Below are 20791 nucleotides of genomic sequence, written 5' to 3' on the forward strand. Positions count from 1 at the left end.
TAAAGCAAGTTGAAGGCATGAATTCAGCACGTACTTAGCCACGAGTCGTCATTGAATTGGATACATATCATACATTTATATTAACTCAACACAAATTTCAGATTAAAGTTGTACATAACAATTTGAAAATTAATCAAGCATCTTGTAAATCCCATCATCATTAACTAAATATAACACTAAGCATGTTCAATCAAATTGTAACTAATAACTATAAAAGTTCTACTCTTCATAGTAAAGATGTCTGTGAGAAGACAAGCAGCAATGCTTTAATGCATACGAGATTCCTATAGAACCTTTATGGCAATTGGCTTAAGCTGCTTTCACATAGAAAAATATCATGGAAAATGGGCTCAGTGGTGAAGCATTGGATTGTTCAACACATACAATTTGGATCCGTACCTGATTCGGACTCCATGCAATGGATCAAGAAGCCATTTGTTTGATGAAATCTTACGATTTTTTTCTTTTGACAAATCAACAGTAAGCATGAATGACCTCGCTTCACAACGAATAACCGAATTTGTACTCGATGTGAAAGCGTGCTCAATGCTCGTGATATTTTCCTTAGGGCGCCGGACTGAATCCGGGCCCGATGTGAAAGAAGCTTTAGTTTAAATCATTAACTGTAAACCAAATCTAATCTGTGGTCACACTGTATCCGGTTTAATTAATATTTAATCAAATTATAATTCGAAGTCTGCTTCTAACATTTGGTCATATGCTATACAAATAGTTGAATGTCCTACAATTATCCAAAACTGTTGGCTCATTTGATCAATGTATGCTAATTAGTAATAGGACATCCACTTGGATTAAGTTTTACTTATTAATTAGCCTGTTCAAAAAATATTTTTAATCTTTATTTTTTGGGGGTAAATACATCTTTAAAGCTCTGTACCCCTACACTACAGTATCAAACTAATTTGACAACAAAGTATGATGTGCCCAAATATGGTAGTGATATGCCCAAATATGATAGTGATATGACATAATCATGTCCATATATGGGCACATGACATTTTTTTTGTCACATAAAGTTTGTTTGTGCAGACAGAGCTTTAGTAATATTTTATGTTAGATGATAATTTGTGAAAGTCCATCCATATTGAGTCAGTGGAAAGTTTTGTAATGTGCTAGTCCATCGATTGGCAAGAAGATTGGTAATGAAGGGCAGATGTACTGTATGTATAAATATAAAATGTATCACTGGGCGGTATATAAAGATAAAGTTGACACCACCTTGGTTTGATATCAAGAATTAGTCCAATCATTTTAGTTTAAAATATCGGTGACCACTATTATGATGATTGAAGAGGTCGCTGAGAAACGTCTACGTACACCTGCTATTTCTAATATTACCTGCAAATTTTTCATGTTACAAAGGTTTATTGAGAAACGTACATTAAGATTAATTACATATAAACAAATAGTACAAAATACAGGATGATCACTTATTGATTCGAACTGAGGAGGTTGTGGCGGTGGAGGCTAAATGAATTATAGCAATCAACGGAAATGAATTTATCTCATGAGTTGATGAAGTCAAAATAAGTGAATTTACTATGTCTTCGCAAACAAACCAGCTGCTGTAAAAAGAATCGTGCAAGAACACCTGCTGGAAGCGGAAAGGAGCAATAAAGGAAGGGGAACGGTTTCGTTGTTGTCAAGGTTGTTTCCCAGGGTTACAGTTATAAGTGATATATAATGGTTCAGGCTCATACAACCACAATAATGAGTAAGATAATGGTTTGAAAGTATAAAATCGATCGTAAGTATTACATTAAAAACAAACAAAAAACATTTGAACAACGCTTTGAAATAATCAAAGTGTAACCAGTCGATAGGATTCTACTGTATGGAATTGTGGGTAGCAGACGACAGCATGGAATTGTGGGTAGCAGACGGCAGCATGAAGCCATGTTTCTGTCAAGGCAGGTGCAAATATAGGGTCTTAGCAACAACAAAGTATTGACATGACAACAAAAGATTTGAAATCATTACCTTACATAAATATTAAATGAGAAAGTCTACAAATATTCAGATGAAGGCACTTTTTAAAGATAAAAAAAGTAAAAAGGCCTCAAGAAAAAATGTCTCTTCTCAAATTCATCCAACAGGGTGGATAAACAATTTTTTTATAATTTATCGTGCTTATAAACTAAGTCTCATTTGAGGGTTAGGAAGTGGAGTTGAAAGAGTCGCTAGTTACAATCCTGGCACTAGGTCAGGATTGAACCCTGGACCTTAGGATTGGAAGGCTACAGCTCCACTACAAAGATTTGTACTTTGCAGTTCAATATTCTGTTTATTTCATAGTTATTCCTTTGTTCTATTACACAAAATTGCTTCTAATCACAATGTGTCATCAACATAGAAACATTGATTTTACGAGCAAGATAGACTTCTTTGGTCACATGATTAGACATAAACGGGAAATTGTCAGCCAAGTTTAATGAAATCATTACTCTTAGAAGATGAGATAACTCATTATGTGGAAAGTCCATGCTAAGTCTGACAATGTCAAATAATCTATACCACATAGTAAAAATGTGCTTTACAAATGTAGTATACAGATCATGTCATTTATAATATTTTGTGGTGTGTGTGATCATAGATTTATACAATAATTTGAACAGAGAAAGAGAATAAAAAAACATTCAACAATATAATCCCTCCCTCTACTGATGTTTGAAAATAGTCAAAACCTAATTTATGAATCCAGAAATTTAATTTATAATAAATTTATTTTTTTTATCATAAAACCCTCCAAAAAAACCCATCCCTCTACCGATGTTTTGAGAGTAGTCGAATCGGACAACTGAAATTCGTGGAATCACAAAAGAATTTTACCAAAGCAGACAACCAAATTGATAATAAAATTGATGTATTATCAGAGATTGTTCACTCTACATGATGTGAAATGCCATATTCTACTATTAATACCATATTTTATTGTAACATTTGCTTTTGAAAATGTGTGAAAATTAAAGGTTACTTGAATACTCAAACACACAGTCATAGATAGGATAATGAAATTCAAGACTGTCAATTTCTCAGCTAATATTTTGTTTCTTCTTTAAATTCTTCTGTTTTTTTTCTGTAGAATCGTTATCGTGGGAGATATCCTCCGCTCACTCTTATTGACGTATCGACAACATTTATCAAGATTATAGGCAAATCTTAGATTATCTTAAGCGTATCAACTTAGCTCTACTTTTTCTACATATACCCATTAAACATAAGTATATAGAAAATGTTATATTCGTCCGAGGTCAATGACATTTTCTAAAATTATGTAACTAGTTTTATTAAAGATGTATTGTCCCCCAATGAAACAATAAAATGAAGATAAATAAATTCAGATAGTTGTAAAGGTTATTCACTTCGTATAAAAAAAACAAACAAAAATCACTAAAAAGACAAAATAACAGTTAAATTTAACCACAATCCCATTTTCCAACAGACAATTTGAAAACTTTTTATATTTTGCTTAATCACTGCTTTTATTATGTTAACACAACTGTTCTTCCTTCTATTTTATTTTAATTGGTTAAATAGGACAAGAATTTACTATATTATTTTGATCAAATTGTAGTACTACTACAGAGGGAGCTATTCATTTTATTGGTATTACCTGTGAACATACAAATTATTCACAATGTTTGTAAATGTAATTATTATATTTTAATCATTATAGTAATTAATCACTTTATTACTAATTTAAATGGTAACATCATATACATATTCAATTTATAAAGAAATATTAAAATAAATAGAGTTTTTATAATAATTATAAGATTAAGATTTGGCAAAGAATAAGTTTATAGATGTAGGCCAGCGATACTTACAAGTGATATCGTATCTGAATTTAACAATTAATTAGACGCAAAATTAGAGTAAAGACATTTAAAATGATGAAAGGAAGATAAGCTTAGAGAACGTGATCAAGAACGAGATGGCTTGATGTCGACGACGAGACAAGCAAAACTCATCTTTAAAACAGCAATAATGTCGGCAAAAATATCTCTGTCAATGTACAAAAACTAATCATGATTTCTTTGTACAAATAATGTTTAAATTCTGTTTTCTACGAATCGGATGATTGCTCTAAATTGTTATTTACCGGCAATAATTACTAATAGATAAAAAAAAATAATAAAGATTTTGAATTAAATCAAATATATAGTTTTAGGAAACATGATATCGGTCAGCTCATAATGAAACGTCTCAAGAAAAGTCAAAGAATACTACTGAACTGGTGCATTATCTAAAGAGGTGGCAATGAATGCATTTAACAATCAATCTGTGTTAAATAGAAGCATAGAATAGGATATAAGCATAGAACAGGTTAACACTTGGTCATATTATGCAAGATCTTAGGTACCTATCAAAACCTGAGCTGCACCGACGAGATCTAATAAGATTGAAACAGAACGCCTACTGTCTGCAGATTGCGTATATATTTTCGAAGAAAAACTGAATTTTACCAAACAATCTAAAATAGCAAGTAAACCAACATCACCACACAATTCTAGATAACATCTAAAACATCGCTTCATTAAGAGATCCTGGAAAGAACTAGTTTTATGTGTTGACAAAAGAGAGCAGATTCTAGGAATATGTATCAAATTGATTGACAATTTAAGAATTATCACACTACACAAATCTTGTATAATGAGTAGAGTGCTTACACTAGCATTTGAAACTAATAAATATCAACGAGCGTTGTTAATTACACTTGAATTTCATTATAATGTCAAACAATGTGCTGAAGAAAGCATGTTTAATAAACTGTTTGATAATTGTACATTAAGAAATAAAAAAATTAATTAAAAATAAAAATATTCCATAATATAGTAAACAAGTATAACATTCATCCAATGGGACTTTCAAAACATAATGTATAATTATTAATTCTACAGATCAATCAATTCCTCAACTTACCCCTTCTCTCTCTTGTTCAGCTAATTGTAATGAACATCTTAATTCAAAGAGTGTGTCGCCACCAAACATAACCCCAATAAAGGCACCATCCTTCTTTAAACAGTTGCAAATCTAGAAGAATTCATAGTATTTAAAAGACCTCTTTGCCACTCATATATTATAATCTGTCTTTCTCATCCAAAACAGTTAGAAACTTGCCAATTACGGGATGGATAAAATATAATTAGAATAAGGTTAACTGTTTATCAGATTTATTAAGGTATCTAAACACATGGGTACGGTTCACTTCTTTACTGTAATTATATTGTTTGAAGGTTTGCATGGCGAAATCAATAATAAGGTTGCGGCACACCACGTATATTAGTTCTAAAAAAAACTGTTGAGTTTCTCAATCTGTTAAAAGTTGTAAAGGAAGGCTATGTATGGTATGGGCAATGAACGTCAGACCATGGAGGAAAAAATAAAAGGAGATCTCTCAAGATCGTTTAATGTTTATAAACAATTGTAATCCAATTTTCCCCTATGCTACAAAGTTATGGTTTTCCGCTCCGGTGACTCCGATTTGTGCTCGCAAATTTATTTTTTCCTCCATTACATGGTCAGACTAAGTGGATAAAAAGAGTAGCTAGATGTTTATTGTACGTTTTTAATTACATTTGCCATAATATCATCTCTTGTGTGTAAACAATTACAGATTCCTATGTTTTTTCAATACAATGTAATCTTCAAAGAGATGTACACTAATGGTTGTCCAGATCATTCACCTTCTTCTCACATCCCAAACAAACATCGCAAAACACAAAAAAAAACCAGATTTTCAAAATAGTATCTACTCTCTATTTTCCATTCTCTCATCAACATTGAACTGTATTTAAACCTCAAAACAACATTACAATCTAATACGTTACTATTTTAATAAAAACATCAGGTACTTTGGATGTGAATACTTAAAGGATGGGGAAAAACAGCTATATTTTAGTACAGCTCCTCAAACAGCTTATTTCATTTCTCAAGATTAATTATGATCTCTCTAAAAATGGCACAGACAAAAATTGGACTGAATGATTTGAACACAGAAAACTGGTAATCAAGCATGTTACCACAAAGTTAAGCCACAACTAAATTACATTGTACAACTTGCTTATGTTAAATTATAGTAATCATGTAAAGGGTAGGGATAATAGAAAGCGTACAGATTTTCTTGTTAGAGAGTATTTAACGCTTTTTGCAAATACTCAAATATTGCAAAAGGTGAAATTTTCTTTGATTACTAGTAGGCCTAATTACATAAATTATTAATTTTTACTTGATGCCAATCAAAATTGCAGTTAATTTATCATCTAATTACTATTACTTTCTGATTGAATTACCCTACCTTTGTACTCTTGGCTTATGTGTAATTGGGTAAAACATCTTATTAACATAGGACACCTGTTCATATGCTAATTACGATAACCTGGTATATTAACATCATATGTTGATGGATGTTCACATTCACTAATAATGCTCCTTAAACATTGCCAGCAAAACATACACCAGGCTTAAATAAACACTGGTCTTGTGTATAGTGCGCACATAGTCCTGGATGTGTACTAAAGTGATTTGCCCAAATATGGTAGTGAATATGCTTTAAATATTGAAATAGTGAAATGATGTCGTCATGCCCATATATGTCACATAAAGTGTGATAGTGTGTAATAAGTAAGTACTTACCTGATGGAGAGTTCCTGGTAGATTGTTGACCCAGTGCAAACTAAAAAAAAAAGAAATTCTTCAAAAGTTTTTCAAATTAAAATCTTCAAATAAATCAACCTTATCATAATCTACACAGAAGAATAATATGACTTATAACATATTTGAGTATTTATTCCATTTTGTCGTAATCTAAAACCAGCCGCAATTAAATCTTATGACAGCATTCATATCTAAAATTAATTGTGCATACATTTCATAACATTAATTATAAAATTAAAAACAAATCAAATAGTAATAAATTAATAATATTATAACAAGAAAAATTGTGAACAGTTACAGTTTATTTGTAATGGTTCTCATTATAGAAAGTTGATAAGAAACCAAAGGGTATGTGAGCACTACATTTTATTATGAAGCATCTGTTTTCTAATGGTCATGTCGCGTGTTTGTTCTAATGGTCATGTCCCGTGTTTGTTCTAATGGTCATGTTGCGTGTTTGTTCTAATGGTGTTGGCGCGAGAGGTTGTAGGTTTGAGCCTCATTGGAGACGTTTTATCACATGATCAATTTATGGGACAATGTGAGCTATGCTAGGCGGAACACTGTGTTAACGGTCTTTCACACCTGTTCCGGCACGGTTCTTTCCAACGTCAAAAAAATCTAATCGAACATGTGTTTCATTTTCACGACGCTCCACGCGGCTATGCACCAATCGATATGCGCATGGCTGCATGAAAAACGAAACATTGACTTGATTTTTTGGCCGCAGGAATAGAACCGTGTCAGAACAAGTGTTAAAGACCCTTTACACACTAACTGTACACTTCATTTTTAAAGGTCCTCTTTATAAAAGGAAATGATGAGATAGGATGAATTAAAATCCATGAATGTAATTGATAATAGTTTAGAAACAATTCCTAATAATAGATGCAATAAATCACCAAAAAATAAATGTAAACAAAGTAATAAATCCAGTAAAAAAGTAAGTAACCGAATAATGAAGATCTTACAAACCAAAGGATAAAAACAATTGATCTAGTAAAGTGATTTGTTGTGTTTTAGATACAATACAAATCATTTAAAACATTTCTTGTTTTTTTTTGCCAGTGTAATAAAACTGAGCAAAGTAAAGTAAGTACTTAAATTCACATAAAGTAGTCTTTTATCTCAAATTACAATTTAAAGATTAAATATGCAAATTTTTTTTAAATCGCATTTTTGCTGTTTATCAAACTAATGGAACAAGTCTAGCAAATATCTTGTTTTGTTGACTGAAATTACAATTTAAAGCTTTAAAATAGCGAAGTTTCCTATAAAAAGTTTACTTATAATTGCTGGTATTTAGACTTCAATTAGAGTAATGGAAATGATGATAGATTGTTTAATTTCAAAATTCCTACAACAAACATTGTTTTGCAAAAAGGGATTCTGTATTCTATGATAATATTGATTTGCTAATTAGATAAAACTAATTATATTATTAATTAATTATTAGTTGGATTATCAACAAATTATGGATTAATACATTTTGTGCAATTATAATACTTAAATAATTTCTTCTAGGAAGACATATTTTTACTTTTTTTAAAAATAATGTTTCCATCCGCCCTTAGATTTTATCAATCTAAAAAAGTCTCTAAAACACATTTACTCGTAATTTAAATTTAAACTTATTTTACATGATCTACTAAATAACATTCACAATTCTCTCATTGTCCAAAAAAAGAATTTAGAATGTTTTGAATTAGAATGGCGACATCAGTAAATGTGTTACACATGTTTCAAATGCAATTGTTGCCCTTTTAAAAAATATTGCATTATGTTATTATAATCAAACAAAACATTGAATATCAAAATACTAATAGATTTGTTGTTGATGTCTATTTTTATAGCCTTTTAGAACATTTAAAAAATATAATTATTATCTAGAGAAATGAATTTCTGAAATTACCATCACGATGTATTACAATTAATGATGATTTATTGTTGGATGACATCTATTGTTAAATGGCTGTTTCAGTCATTAGTGCATGTAAAAGTTTTAAATTTAAATTACTGGAACATGTTAGTCAAAGATATGACATTTGACATTTAATCACACAAAATAATAACAAATGAGTATTGATGGAAAAGGCTAATTGTGATTACAATGAAAATGATGATAGATGCTTCTGTATCTATAATTTGGACTGTTACATAGGAAAATAATTTGATACAGGGTCACATATGTATCACATGTGAGGCCCTAAATGAAACCTTTGTGTGAATGTGTAAATGAATAATACTGGTATTGCATGTGATAACACTTTAAGGAAATATAATATACCATTCTAGTCTAGTATATTACGATTGAGTTCGCTATTGGAGTTCCCCAGGTCTAGTATATTACGACTGAGTTTGCTATTGGAGTTCCCCAGTGTCTAGTATATTACGACTGAGTTCGCTATTGGAGTTCCCCAGGTCTAGTATATTACGACTGAGTTCGCTATTGGAGTTCCCCAGGTCTAGTATGTTACGACTGAGTTCGCTATTGGAGTTCCCCAGGTCTAGTTTATTTCGACTGAGTTTGCTATTGGAGTTCCCCAGGTCTAGTATATTACGACTGAGTTCGCTATTGGAGTTCCCCAGTGTCTAGTATGTTACGACTGAGTTCGCTATTGGAGTTCCCCAGGTCTAGTTTATTTCGACTGAGTTCGCTATTGGAGTTCCCCAGTGTCTAGTATATTACGACTGAGTTCGCTATTGGAGTTCCCCAGTGTCTAGTATATTACGACCGAGTTCGCTATTGGAGTTCCCCAGGTCTAGTATGTTACGACTGAGTTTGCTATTGGAGTTCCCCAGGTCTAGTATGTTACGACTGAGTTTGCTATTGGAGTTCCCCAGGTCTAGTATGTTACGACTGAGTTCGCTATTGGAGTTCCCCAGGTCTAGTATATTACGACTGAGTTCGCTATTGGAGTTCCCCAGTGTCTAGTATATTACGACTGAGTTCGCTATTGGAGTTCCCCAGTGTCTAGTATGTTACGACTGAGTTTGCTATTGGAGTTCCCCAGGTCTAGTATATTACGACTGAGTTCGCTATTGGAGTTCCCCAGGTCTAGTATATTACGACTGAGTTCGCTATTGGAGTTCCCCAGTGTCTAGTATATTACGACTGAGTTCGCTATTGGAGTTCCCCAGTGTCTAGTATATTACGACTGAGTTTGCTATTGGAGTTCCCCAGGTCTAGTATGTTACGACTGAGTTCGCTATTGGAGTTCCCCAGGTCTAGTATATTACGACTGAGTTCGCTATTGGAGTTCCCCAGGTCTAGTATATTACGACTGAGTTCGCTATTGGAGTTCCCCAGTGTCTAGTATATTACGACTGAGTTCGCTATTGGAGTTCCCCAGTGTCTAGTATATTACGACTGAGTTTGCTATTAGAGTTCCCCAGGTCTAGTATATTACGACTGAGTTCGCTATTGGAGTTCCCCAGGTCTAGTATATTACGACTGAGTTCGCTATTGGAGTTCCCCAGTGTCTAGTATATTACGACTGAGTTCGCTATTGGAGTTCCCCAGTGTCTAGTATATTACGACTGAGTTTGCTATTGGAGTTCCCCAGGTCTAGTATGTTACGACTGAGTTCGCTATTGGAGTTCCCCAGGTCTAGTATATTACGACTGAGTTCGCTATTGGAGTTCCCCAGGTCTAGTATATTACGACTGAGTTCGCTATTGGAGTTCCCCAGGTCTAGTATATTACGACTGAGTTCGCTATTGGAGTTCCCCAGGTCTAGTATATTACGATTGAGTTCGATATTGGAGTTCCCCAGGTCTAGTATGTTACGACTGAGTTCGCTATTGGAGTTCCCCAGGTCTAGTATATTACGACTGAGTTTGCTATTGGGGTTCCCCAGGTCTAGTATATTACGACTGAGTTCGCTATTGGAGTTCCCCAGGTCTAGTATGTTACGACTGAGTTCGCTATTGGAGTTCCCCAGGTCTAGTATGTTACGACTGAGTTCGCTATTGGAGTTCCCCAGGTCTAGTATGTTACGACTGAGTTCGCTATTGGAGTTCCCCAGGTCTAGTATATTACGACTGAGTTCGCTATTGGAGTTCCCCAGTGTCTAGTATATTACGACTGAGTTCGCTATTGGAGTTCCCCAGTGTCTAGTATGTTACGACTGAGTTTGCTATTGGAGTTCCCCAGGTCTAGTATATTACGACTGAGTTCGCTATTGGAGTTCCCCAGGTCTAGTATATTACGACTGAGTTCGCTATTGGAGTTCCCCAGGTCTAGTATATTACGACTGAGTTCGCTATTGGAGTTCCCCAGGTCTAGTATATTACGACTGAGTTCGCTATTGGAGTTCCCCAGGTCTAGTATATTACGATTGAGTTCGATATTGGAGTTCCCCAGGTCTAGTATGTTACGACTGAGTTCGCTATTGGAGTTCCCCAGGTCTAGTATATTACGACTGAGTTTGCTATTGGGGTTCCACATCCACGTCAAACAGCGAAAATGGGACATTAAGTGTTCCGAGAGCCGTTTTCATTGTTTAAGTTAGCCGGAGCCTTTTTCGATTGGCTATAAATAGAAAGTTACCGAGCATTTCGAGCGACGCGAGTTCTGACTTCCGTGTTTTATAGGCTGTCTAAATTTCCCTTTTAACGGGTTTATATTAAATTATATTGTTGTTTGATTTATTTCTGTTTATAAAGAACATTTATATTAAACAAAAACCACAACAATAGCAATTTTAGTTGATTATGGATTAATTTATTCGAATTCTAAGATAAACGTCTAAGCCAAGTGTAAACGTAAACAAAGCGAGTCATACGGCGAAAACAAAAAAGTGAAAACTAACTAATTTGTTAAAATAGCTAACATTAATTTGCAATTTTTAAATGAAATTCTGAAAACGCTATAATATAGTCTTATATGCATTTTCAAAGATTTCCAAATATAAGCTTGGGGTTATTTTTCAAACAAATTCTATAAGGAGTTGAAGATAGTGTATTTTGAGCGAAAGTGCGGTGCGCGTAGGCCTAGGAAGACACGGCAGGGCTGGAATACTCGTTTCCTTAGGCGACGAGAACGACGGAAGATGCGCTCCATCACTGTGCTCTCAATTTTAGTTCTTGTTAAGTGGATGATGCAGAATCTTATAATATGGGCTTATAAATTTTAAAATAAAGTGCTCAACTTTCATTTTTCTTAAAATTATGAAGATTAGTGTGAAGTGGGGACTGTCTGCATGCCTGAACAGCTGACTTGGTAAAATACTGAAAAATCAGTCAATTAGTTAGGCCTAGGCTAATTAATTAATGTACAGTATATAATGTCATATTTTTATGAATAGAGCTAAATCTACTAGTAGGCTTACTAGTAATCTCATAATAAATCTAATAATGTCACCTGTCACTAACATATGATTGATTTAAGTATATGCTGAAAATGTTTACTTTTTATCGGAGCTAAAATGAAATTTCGCAGTTCCCTGCTTTTTATTATAATAATGGAGCAATAAATGAAATACAAATACACACCAATTAACATTTTAACTTTTAATATTATCACAAATTTCACCTTAAAAATCAGACAAGTTTTCTACATCAACTTAGCTAACATTTGTACTAAGCCTAATCTTCAATAGATTTACTATTACTGTAGTAGGCCTATTACCATTATTTATTTGCCAATTTGAAATGTACATTTAAACTTTATTAAACTACTGCACAACAACCAACTGCCACTTGAACCTTTAAATAAGTAAATTAGGATAAGTTAAAGTTTTTACAAAATAAATGTCTTTTTGGCAATACATCTATAGATATCCATAATTACAGTATTAATAGTGCTTTTTCAAATTATATGCCAGAAGTAAATTAATATGACTCATAAGAAATTGTTGTTGATTTAATGCTATTTGTATTGAAGTATGTAGAACAATCCTCTGTGGTCTGTAAAAAAACAACAACATTCAATTAATAATAATCATTATTTAATTATATTTGTATATTTATTCTTATTTTCTTAGTTAGGCCTATAAACAACACGCGCCTGACAATCAACACGCGCCAATAATGCACGCACTACCCCACTATTATAGGCTAAAGCCTGGCTCTCCTACTGTACTACTAGGCCTAGACTATATTGATTTATAAATAAAACAAAGAGGCTTTGTAGAGTTTTATGATTTAAAACAGCTTTCCTATATATTATATGTTTCCCTTATTAATTTACAAAACCACATTTCTTATCTTATGGCGTAAAAAATGATTTTAGCTACAACCATGTGTTCCATTTTCGATAGTGAAATACCCAAGAAGGCACATGTTTAAGCAGCCATTAAAAAAAAATAAAAAATAACCCCAACGAGATTTTTTTATTAACTACTATTGAAAAATCAAATATTCAGAAACTATAAAACCCACCTTCTCAAAAAATTGCGTTGTTTTATTACAGCCTCAACAAATTAGACGAAATTTTAACATTCGAATAGCCTAAAATTGTTTAAAAAACATCGGTGTAATTCACCCTTGTTTCATAAAAATATAATGGGTTCGTCGATTAAAAAACAATATCACGTGGTTCGTAGATGCCTTGTCAAAGGTTTTCATGAATTATTCATTAGTAAATAAATCCAAAAGTTCCAATTGGCCAGTTTGCAAAAACCTAAGATTTACTTTTCAAAACAAAGTTGCTTCCGGGTAATTGTCAACGCTGTCTCGTGTGCAAAAACGATTCGCTGCCGATAGAGGGCTCACTACTTTTTGTCCCTGGTGAATTGAGTGTGGTTCCCCAGGTCTAGTATATTACGACTGAGTTCGCTATTGGAGTTCCCCAGGTCTAGTATGTTACGACTGAGTTCGCTATTGGAGTTCCCCAGGTCTAGTATGTTACGACTGAGTTCGCTATTGGAGTTCCCCAGGTCTAGTATGTTACGACTGAGTTCGCTATTGGAGTTCCCCAGGTCTAGTATATTACGACTGAGTTCGCTATTGGAGTTCCCCAGTGTCTAGTATATTACGACTGAGTTCGCTATTGGAGTTCCCCAGTGTCTAGTATATTACGACTGAGTTTGCTATTGGAGTTCCCCAGGTCTAGTATGTTATCTTCTTGTTTGTATTGTTCATGTGAAATCCGGAATGCCTATATATTGACATGATGATGTCATATCACTACCATATTTTGGCATATCAAAACCATCACATCACACTTTTTTTGTCAAACTAGTTTGATAGTGTAGACAGAGCTTTAGTAGATTGATGCGATGTTATGCTCTTTCAACCAATCAATAGACAGAACCGAAATATAATATAAAACATACCTGAGATTACTAATAACAAGATCTAGTGAGTTTTGCTGAAATGGAATGAATTCCTCATCTGCTTGAACTTTAATCGTCTTCACATCTTCACAGATGAAACTTTGAGTCTACAAAATAAAACGCAAAACTTAAGCCTTGTGTAACACTCTCAAACTTAAGCCTTGTGTAACACTCTCAAACTTAAGCCTTGTGTAACACTCTCAAACTTAAGCCTTGTGTAACACTCTCAAACTTAAGCCTTGTGTAACACTCTCAAACTTAAGCCTTGTGTAACACTCTCAAACTTAAGCCTTGTGTAACACTCTCAAACTTAAGCCTTGTGTAACACTCTCAAACTTAAGCCTTGTGTAACACTCTCAAACTTAAGCCTTGTGTAACACTCTCAAACTTAAGCCTTGTGTAACACTCTCAAACTTAAGCCTTGTGTAACACTCTCTAACTTAAGCCTTGTGTAACACTCTCAAACTTAAGCCTTGTGTAACACTCTCAAACTTAAGCCTTGTGTAACACTCTCAAACTTAAGCCTTGTGTAACACTCTCAAACTTAAGCCTTGTGTAACACTCTCAAACTTAAGCCTTGTGTAACACTCTCTAACTTAAGCCTTGTGTAACACTCTCAAACTTAAGCCTTGTGTAACACTCTCAAACTTAAGCCTTGTGTAACACTCTCAAACTTAAGCCTTGTGTAACACTCTCAAACTTAAGCCTTGTGTAACACTCTCAAACTTAAGCCTTGTGTAACACTCTCAAACTTAAGCCTTGTGTAACACTCTCAAACTTAAGCCTTGTGTAACACTCTCAAACTTAAGCCTTGTGTAACACTCTCAAACTTAAGCCTTGTGTAACACTCTCAAACTTAAGCCTTGTGTAACACTCTCAAACTTAAGCCTTGTGTAACACTCTCAAACTTAAGCCTTGTGTAACACTCTCAAACTTAAGCCTTGTGTAACACTCTCAAACTTAAGCCTTGTGTAACACTCTCAAACTTAAGCCTTGTGTAACACTCTCAAACTTAAGCCTTGTGTAACACTCTCAAACTTAAGCCTTGTGTAACACTCTCAAACTTAAGCCTTGTGTAACACTCTCAAACTTAAGCCTTGTGTAACACTCTCAAACTTAAGCCTTGTGTAACACTCTCTAACTTAAGCCTTGTGTAACACTCTCAAACTTAAGCCTTGTGTAACACTCTCAAACTTAAGCCTTGTGTAACACTCTCTAACTTAAGCCTTGTGTAACACTCTCTAACTTAAGCCTTGTGTAACACTCTCAAACTTAAGCCTTGTGTAACACTCTCAAACTTAAGCCTTGTGTAACACTCTCAAACTTAAGCCTTGTGTAACACTCTCAAACTTAAGCCTTGTGTAACACTCTCTAACTTAAGCCTTGTGTAACACTCTCAAACTTAAGCCTTGTGTAACACTCTCTAACTTAAGCCTTGTGTAACACTCTCTAACTAAGCCTTGTGTAACACTCTCAAACTTAAGCCTTGTGTAACACTCTCTAACTTAAGCCTTGTGTAACACTCTCTAACTTAAGCCTTGTGTAACACTCTCTAACTTAAGCCTTGTTTAACACTCTCAAACTTAAGCCTTGTGTAACACTCTCAAACTTCATGTGACAAAATAAAATGTGATGTGCCCATATATGGACATGTTGATGTCATATCACTACCATAATACACTTTTTTTGTCAAACTAGTTTGATAGTGTAGACAGAGCTTTAAGATGATGTCAAATAAATATCACTACTTAAATTTGCAAATAAGTATTTTTTTTAAAGTTGTAGACCAAGAACATACAGGGCCTGTTTCTATTGACCAAGAGAACATGGTTTATAAAAATGCAATCGCGGTCTTAAATTGACCTCACCTTAGAAGGTCAATGAATGCCGCGAGCATCCGACTCTACGAGTGGATAATGAAATAATTACATAATCAACCACGAACTATCACTAAATGAGAAACTGATTGTAGTTTCAGTAAAAATTAGGCTGCAACATGATTCTGGTTTCAATTTAATTTTCAAAAAGAAAAGATCAGAATAACGAGTCAAAAAATACAAACTTCCAAATATTGGAGTGTAAAAAAATGTGTTTTATAATTGATTTAAATTGCATAGGAGGCATAAATATTTAAAAAAGAAAAATGCATCAATCAAATCATTACTGACAGACCAGTAGACTAGCGAGAAAGAGCCATAGAAGCGGTCAGCACACATAACAATGTCTACAGCAGATGAATGCTGCAACAGATTATTTCTATTCAATTAATAACATGGTTTTAAAAGCTAACCTGCAAAATGCATTCCAATTTCAATTAATTTCATGATCTTCTATCTTGATTGATTGATTGATTTTAATGTTTACTACATCAAAATGTTACGGAGCTTAATTGGAATAGCTACAGATATTACCAAACAAAAATTCCTTGCAAATAAGATTTTGTTGTCAACTTTGACCTATAAATATTAGTGATGACATAAAGAAAACAAGAGCAAGCAGATCAGAGTTGCAACCTTTGCCATCTTAAGAAAGAAAAGAAAAAGGATCAAGAATCCTGATCAAGTCTTTGACGTACAACCTAAAAATAGTTTTTAAAAAGTGGTCCAGAATTGGATCCTGGTCTGGATTGACTCCAAAATGGAGTATTCAATGATGATGTGTTTTAAATGTAGTCAAGATCTATCTTGTAGTTTAGTAAAATAATAAAAAGTGATCTAGATAGAATTGGGGTCCAGATTGCCTAAAAAAATGGAGTCTTCAGTGACCACATATTTATCTGTGGTTTAAATTTGATCCATCTTTTAGTTTTGACATTATCCTGCTAACAGACAAACAAACACACCCTAAGCGGAGGTATACTCCAGCCAAAAAAACTATTTTTCTACTGTTATACATCTGAAAAAAATCTATTTATCTTTTGATTTAGAAATGATACAAGATTAAGGAGATTATTTAGGATAATTTAAAAAATTCAAAAAGGATTTGCATTGTGTACTCTGTAATCTAATCTGAATCATATCACCTACAAAATATTCATTTATTAATGAAATGAAATCGACTGGTTCTCAAATGACCAGGTAATTAAGAACGACTTTGCCTAAGGCTTCTACTTTTAAATTATTATCCACTATCAATATTAATGAAAACAAGATTGTTATTAGTTTTAAACTAATAAATAGATAACAATGGTATCCTTTTACTAGTTTTATTAAAACGATGACCTAGATAACTTAAGTAACCTATATATATATTTATTATAAATAAATCTATTAATTGAATCGGTACCATGACTGGTTACATTTTAAAGGTCCATGTGGAATACAATACACATTACTGTACTCACATTGGAGTAAGAAAATCAACAAACTAAAGATATCCCTATTTATGAATGGTATAACCCACTTAATAAACTAGCCAATCAGAGATATATGGAAGTTTAAACTTTAGTATAAATTCTTATGGAATACTTTATAAAATTCCCACTGTTGATCTGAGAATGTTCACCCAAGCTGCATACTATTACAACTTATGAAGAGTTGAACCAAGAACTCTTGAAATAATAGGCAAATATTTTAGTTAAAATATCGTGTCATAATTTCCACTTTGGATGTTAAATGAATTATAGGAAACAAGCCAAAAATGAAAAACTGTAATAGACTATTAGAGCTTGATAATGAAGCAAAAGTGGTTTGCCCATTTCTATAACAAGTCATTAACGTTTTAGTAGAAGGATTAAAAACGCAAAATCCGCAAAGCTCACTCTATCATAATGACTAAATGCTGTCACAGCATTTAGTGCATATAAAATGAAGCTTACTCAACGCCGTTTGACGAGTCACAACGAACGAATTAACAACACGACTGCTCTCCTGGGGAGACCGAAATGGATTTACGTTCGATGGTGGTCCCAGCAGCGATACTGAGCCGGTACGATAATCCATACAAGTTTGGACGACATTTTCTCTTACGTGGTGAAAAGGAGTGATGGCGACTAACAGGTTGTTAGCTAGCCCGAGGGAGACAAAAACAAACACAAGGATATGATGTACAATAAACACTTAAATTAAAAACTTGATTCGCAGTATTATATGATTTAAAAGAAAACTTATAATCATTTTACGTATGCTTAATATTAATAAACAATTTTGGATAATTAGAAGCTTTTAGTAATACGAAAAAAACTTGATTTAACTAAAATACATCATTTTGTACTGTTGTTAATAAAAATCAATTCCAGATCATTAAAAATGCTTTTTCAATAAATTATTACGGTAATTTTCTTTCATATTTCAAGGTAAAAAAACATTACATTCAACATTCAAGTTCACATTAATATTCTTTCATAAACTATTACAATATTTCATTAAAAAATAAGATGTTTTTTAACATTGAAAACGCATTCGGAATACCAGACATAAGTCAGTCTAGTGGTGTCAAGTATTGGGAGAATCGACTGTTTTTAGGCCTAGTATAATTACGTTTTTTAAGCAATAGCCGTTACGATTTTTTCCTGCTAGTTTTCAAAAAATATCTAGGCCTAGAGGATTTCTATGAAACTCTCACTAAGTGCAAATAAATAAGCTTATCCTCCCCTGGGTCTTGTGCTGAGTGCATCATATCTCTCTCAATCCTTTTAAATAACATTTATTTGATATTCTATAGAATACCAGTTTCAACTGGGAAATTCTACAAACAAAAGTTACCAATATTCTCTATGTATCTGAAAATATATTGATATATACTAAACTTAATAACAAGAAAAAGTATCTAGTAGTAGCTCAATAGTATTAGTACAATACACTAATATTTAGTTTATAACCACCGATGTTGAATAGTAATACTTTTTCTACACGCCAATCAAATTTCAACAATAACATGAAAGCCCCAGTGGTCTAATGGTTAGGACATCTAAGTTCTGGGTTTGAATCTCAATTGGAGTGACTTTTCTCATTCAACAGATTTCCTCATCTTTATCCTTTCAAATTAATTAATTAAATTTCAGTATATCAGTGGTTTAGAATTGCCTGTGTGCCTGTGATGTTTACCTACAATATTAGCATAAAAAACACTTAAGTGATATCAAAAATATATCCCTTTATTCACTTAGATAATTTAATATTATGATAATAAGTGTTTCCCTTATTTTGAGTATGATACTAATAGTTAATACAGCCTTTGAATTATTACTATTTGAAGGATAATCCGTGCATTTTCAGCGTAACGGTACAGTCTTACATTAACCTTGTCACACGGTCAGTCAAAGGGTTTGTCGCACTCTTTCTATAATTACATACCATTGTCTCATGGACGTATATAACTATTTCATAATAGTATTGTAAAAATGATAGTATTAAGTTACAAATTGAAAGTCAATAATTCATCGCAACATCTTTTAAAATCGTATATTAAAGGAAATAGTGTGAATATTAATTACAGAAACCACCAATAATACAAAATGTTCAATATCATTAAATTATTTGTGTATAATTGGTAGTATAATATTTGAAATGAATTCAGGGTTTTAAATAATTGGAAGGTAACCATTTTTTTGTGATTCACTCAATTGAAAGTAAAGACTCTTTAATACCAATTTTCATAGATAGACTATTTTATAGAATCATTATCGACAAATGAACTGCAACATATCTTATTTATAATATTTTATTTTTTTTAACTGTGTAGGACTTAATTATTACAGTAACTAAATTTAGTAATTATTTTCATACTGATAGCACAAATAGTATATATTTTTCTATTCAACCAATTGTCTGTTACTTGTTGTACTGTTTTTATTTTTCACTTTTTATGTCATGTTTGTTTTGTATGTAGCTGTATTTATTATCTTGTTTTGAATTTTATACCCAGTAAACCACATATCAAGTATGTATTTATATGATGATGAATAAAGAATCTTGAATTGAAACACTATTTTGAAAGACCAATATTTTTCACGGAGAAAAGTGAGACATGGACAACAGTACGGCATCACATCAGGAATATTCATCTTCATAGAGGGCTCACTTCATGGTATTTAGTACTGTTATCCACTTTACTGTAGTAACCACTATCCGTAATTTTTTTTTTATAATCGTGCTCAATAGGCTAATTTTTACTATTTAACATATATACAGTATTTATTTAAGTTTGCTTCATACATATTTCTTATAAAAAATGCCGCTCAACATTTTAAAATTAATCATTGTTCTTTCTTCAGATATATTAATAATTTATAGAAAATATGTTTTGTTACCATGGAAATTGACTGTAACAAAATAAAAATATGTTGGTTAATCGCAAAAATACACAAAATCTAACATAGCTATTTAATTATAAATCACATCATGCCCATTTTGTTGGGTGTTAGTAATCTGGTTGTATTTCATTGAATAATTGATATTCCTGCTAATTTTCAACAGCATTTGAAAGAAGGCATGTGTACCTATCCAACAATTATATTAATCTACTAATTAAAATATGAACTTTAATGTGCTGTGTGTGTGACCTCAACCTGTAGGCATGCAACTGAATACCCTCTAGAGACAACGTGACTTCACGGTGGTACAAGTGAGAAAATTCTTCCACATTCTGTTGATTCGTGTCAACTAATCAAAGGGCGACAATCCAAAATCGTTCAACCGTGAGCCCTCATAGACTCTTTTTTCCCAGATGTTTTTGGATCCAGCAGCTGGGACCTATAAATTATAGTCGAGTTTACAAATTTCCACTGTCGGCCTTAGAACTACTGTATAGCTACTGCAATGATAAAGCTTTCTAATGAGTATGTCCTCTTGGGACATTGCTGGCTAAAGCTGCGGCGCGAAAAAAAAGAGGTT

At 32.9% G+C, this 20791-nt stretch overlaps 1 protein-coding gene and 1 long non-coding RNA gene across 3 annotated transcripts in view; both read right to left on the reverse strand.

Annotated features, from left to right (window-relative positions):
• Window positions 1-20791, reverse strand: part of LOC140060730 (arginine-hydroxylase NDUFAF5, mitochondrial-like) — a 57215-nt gene that overhangs the window by 18707 nt on the left and 17717 nt on the right. For both annotated transcript variants that reach the window (XM_072107066.1, XM_072107065.1), the window contains exons 6-8: window positions 13959-14065; window positions 6658-6697; window positions 4945-5055 (exon numbers count right to left, since the gene is read on the reverse strand). In XM_072107066.1, the coding sequence (XP_071963167.1) occupies window positions 4945-5055; window positions 6658-6697; window positions 13959-14065 (258 nt within the window). The remainder of the gene's footprint in view (window positions 1-4944; window positions 5056-6657; window positions 6698-13958; window positions 14066-20791) is intronic.
• LOC140060731 (uncharacterized) lies at window positions 12514-13423 on the reverse strand. Its single transcript, XR_011847359.1, has 2 exons — window positions 13063-13423; window positions 12514-12588 (listed from the first exon to the last, which is right to left on the reverse strand). It is a non-coding gene; the product is annotated as an uncharacterized lncRNA (long non-coding RNA).

The sequence above is a fragment of the Antedon mediterranea genome, chromosome 10, assembly GCF_964355755.1.
Source record: "Antedon mediterranea chromosome 10, ecAntMedi1.1, whole genome shotgun sequence".
NCBI lineage: Eukaryota > Metazoa > Echinodermata > Crinoidea > Comatulida > Antedonidae > Antedon > Antedon mediterranea.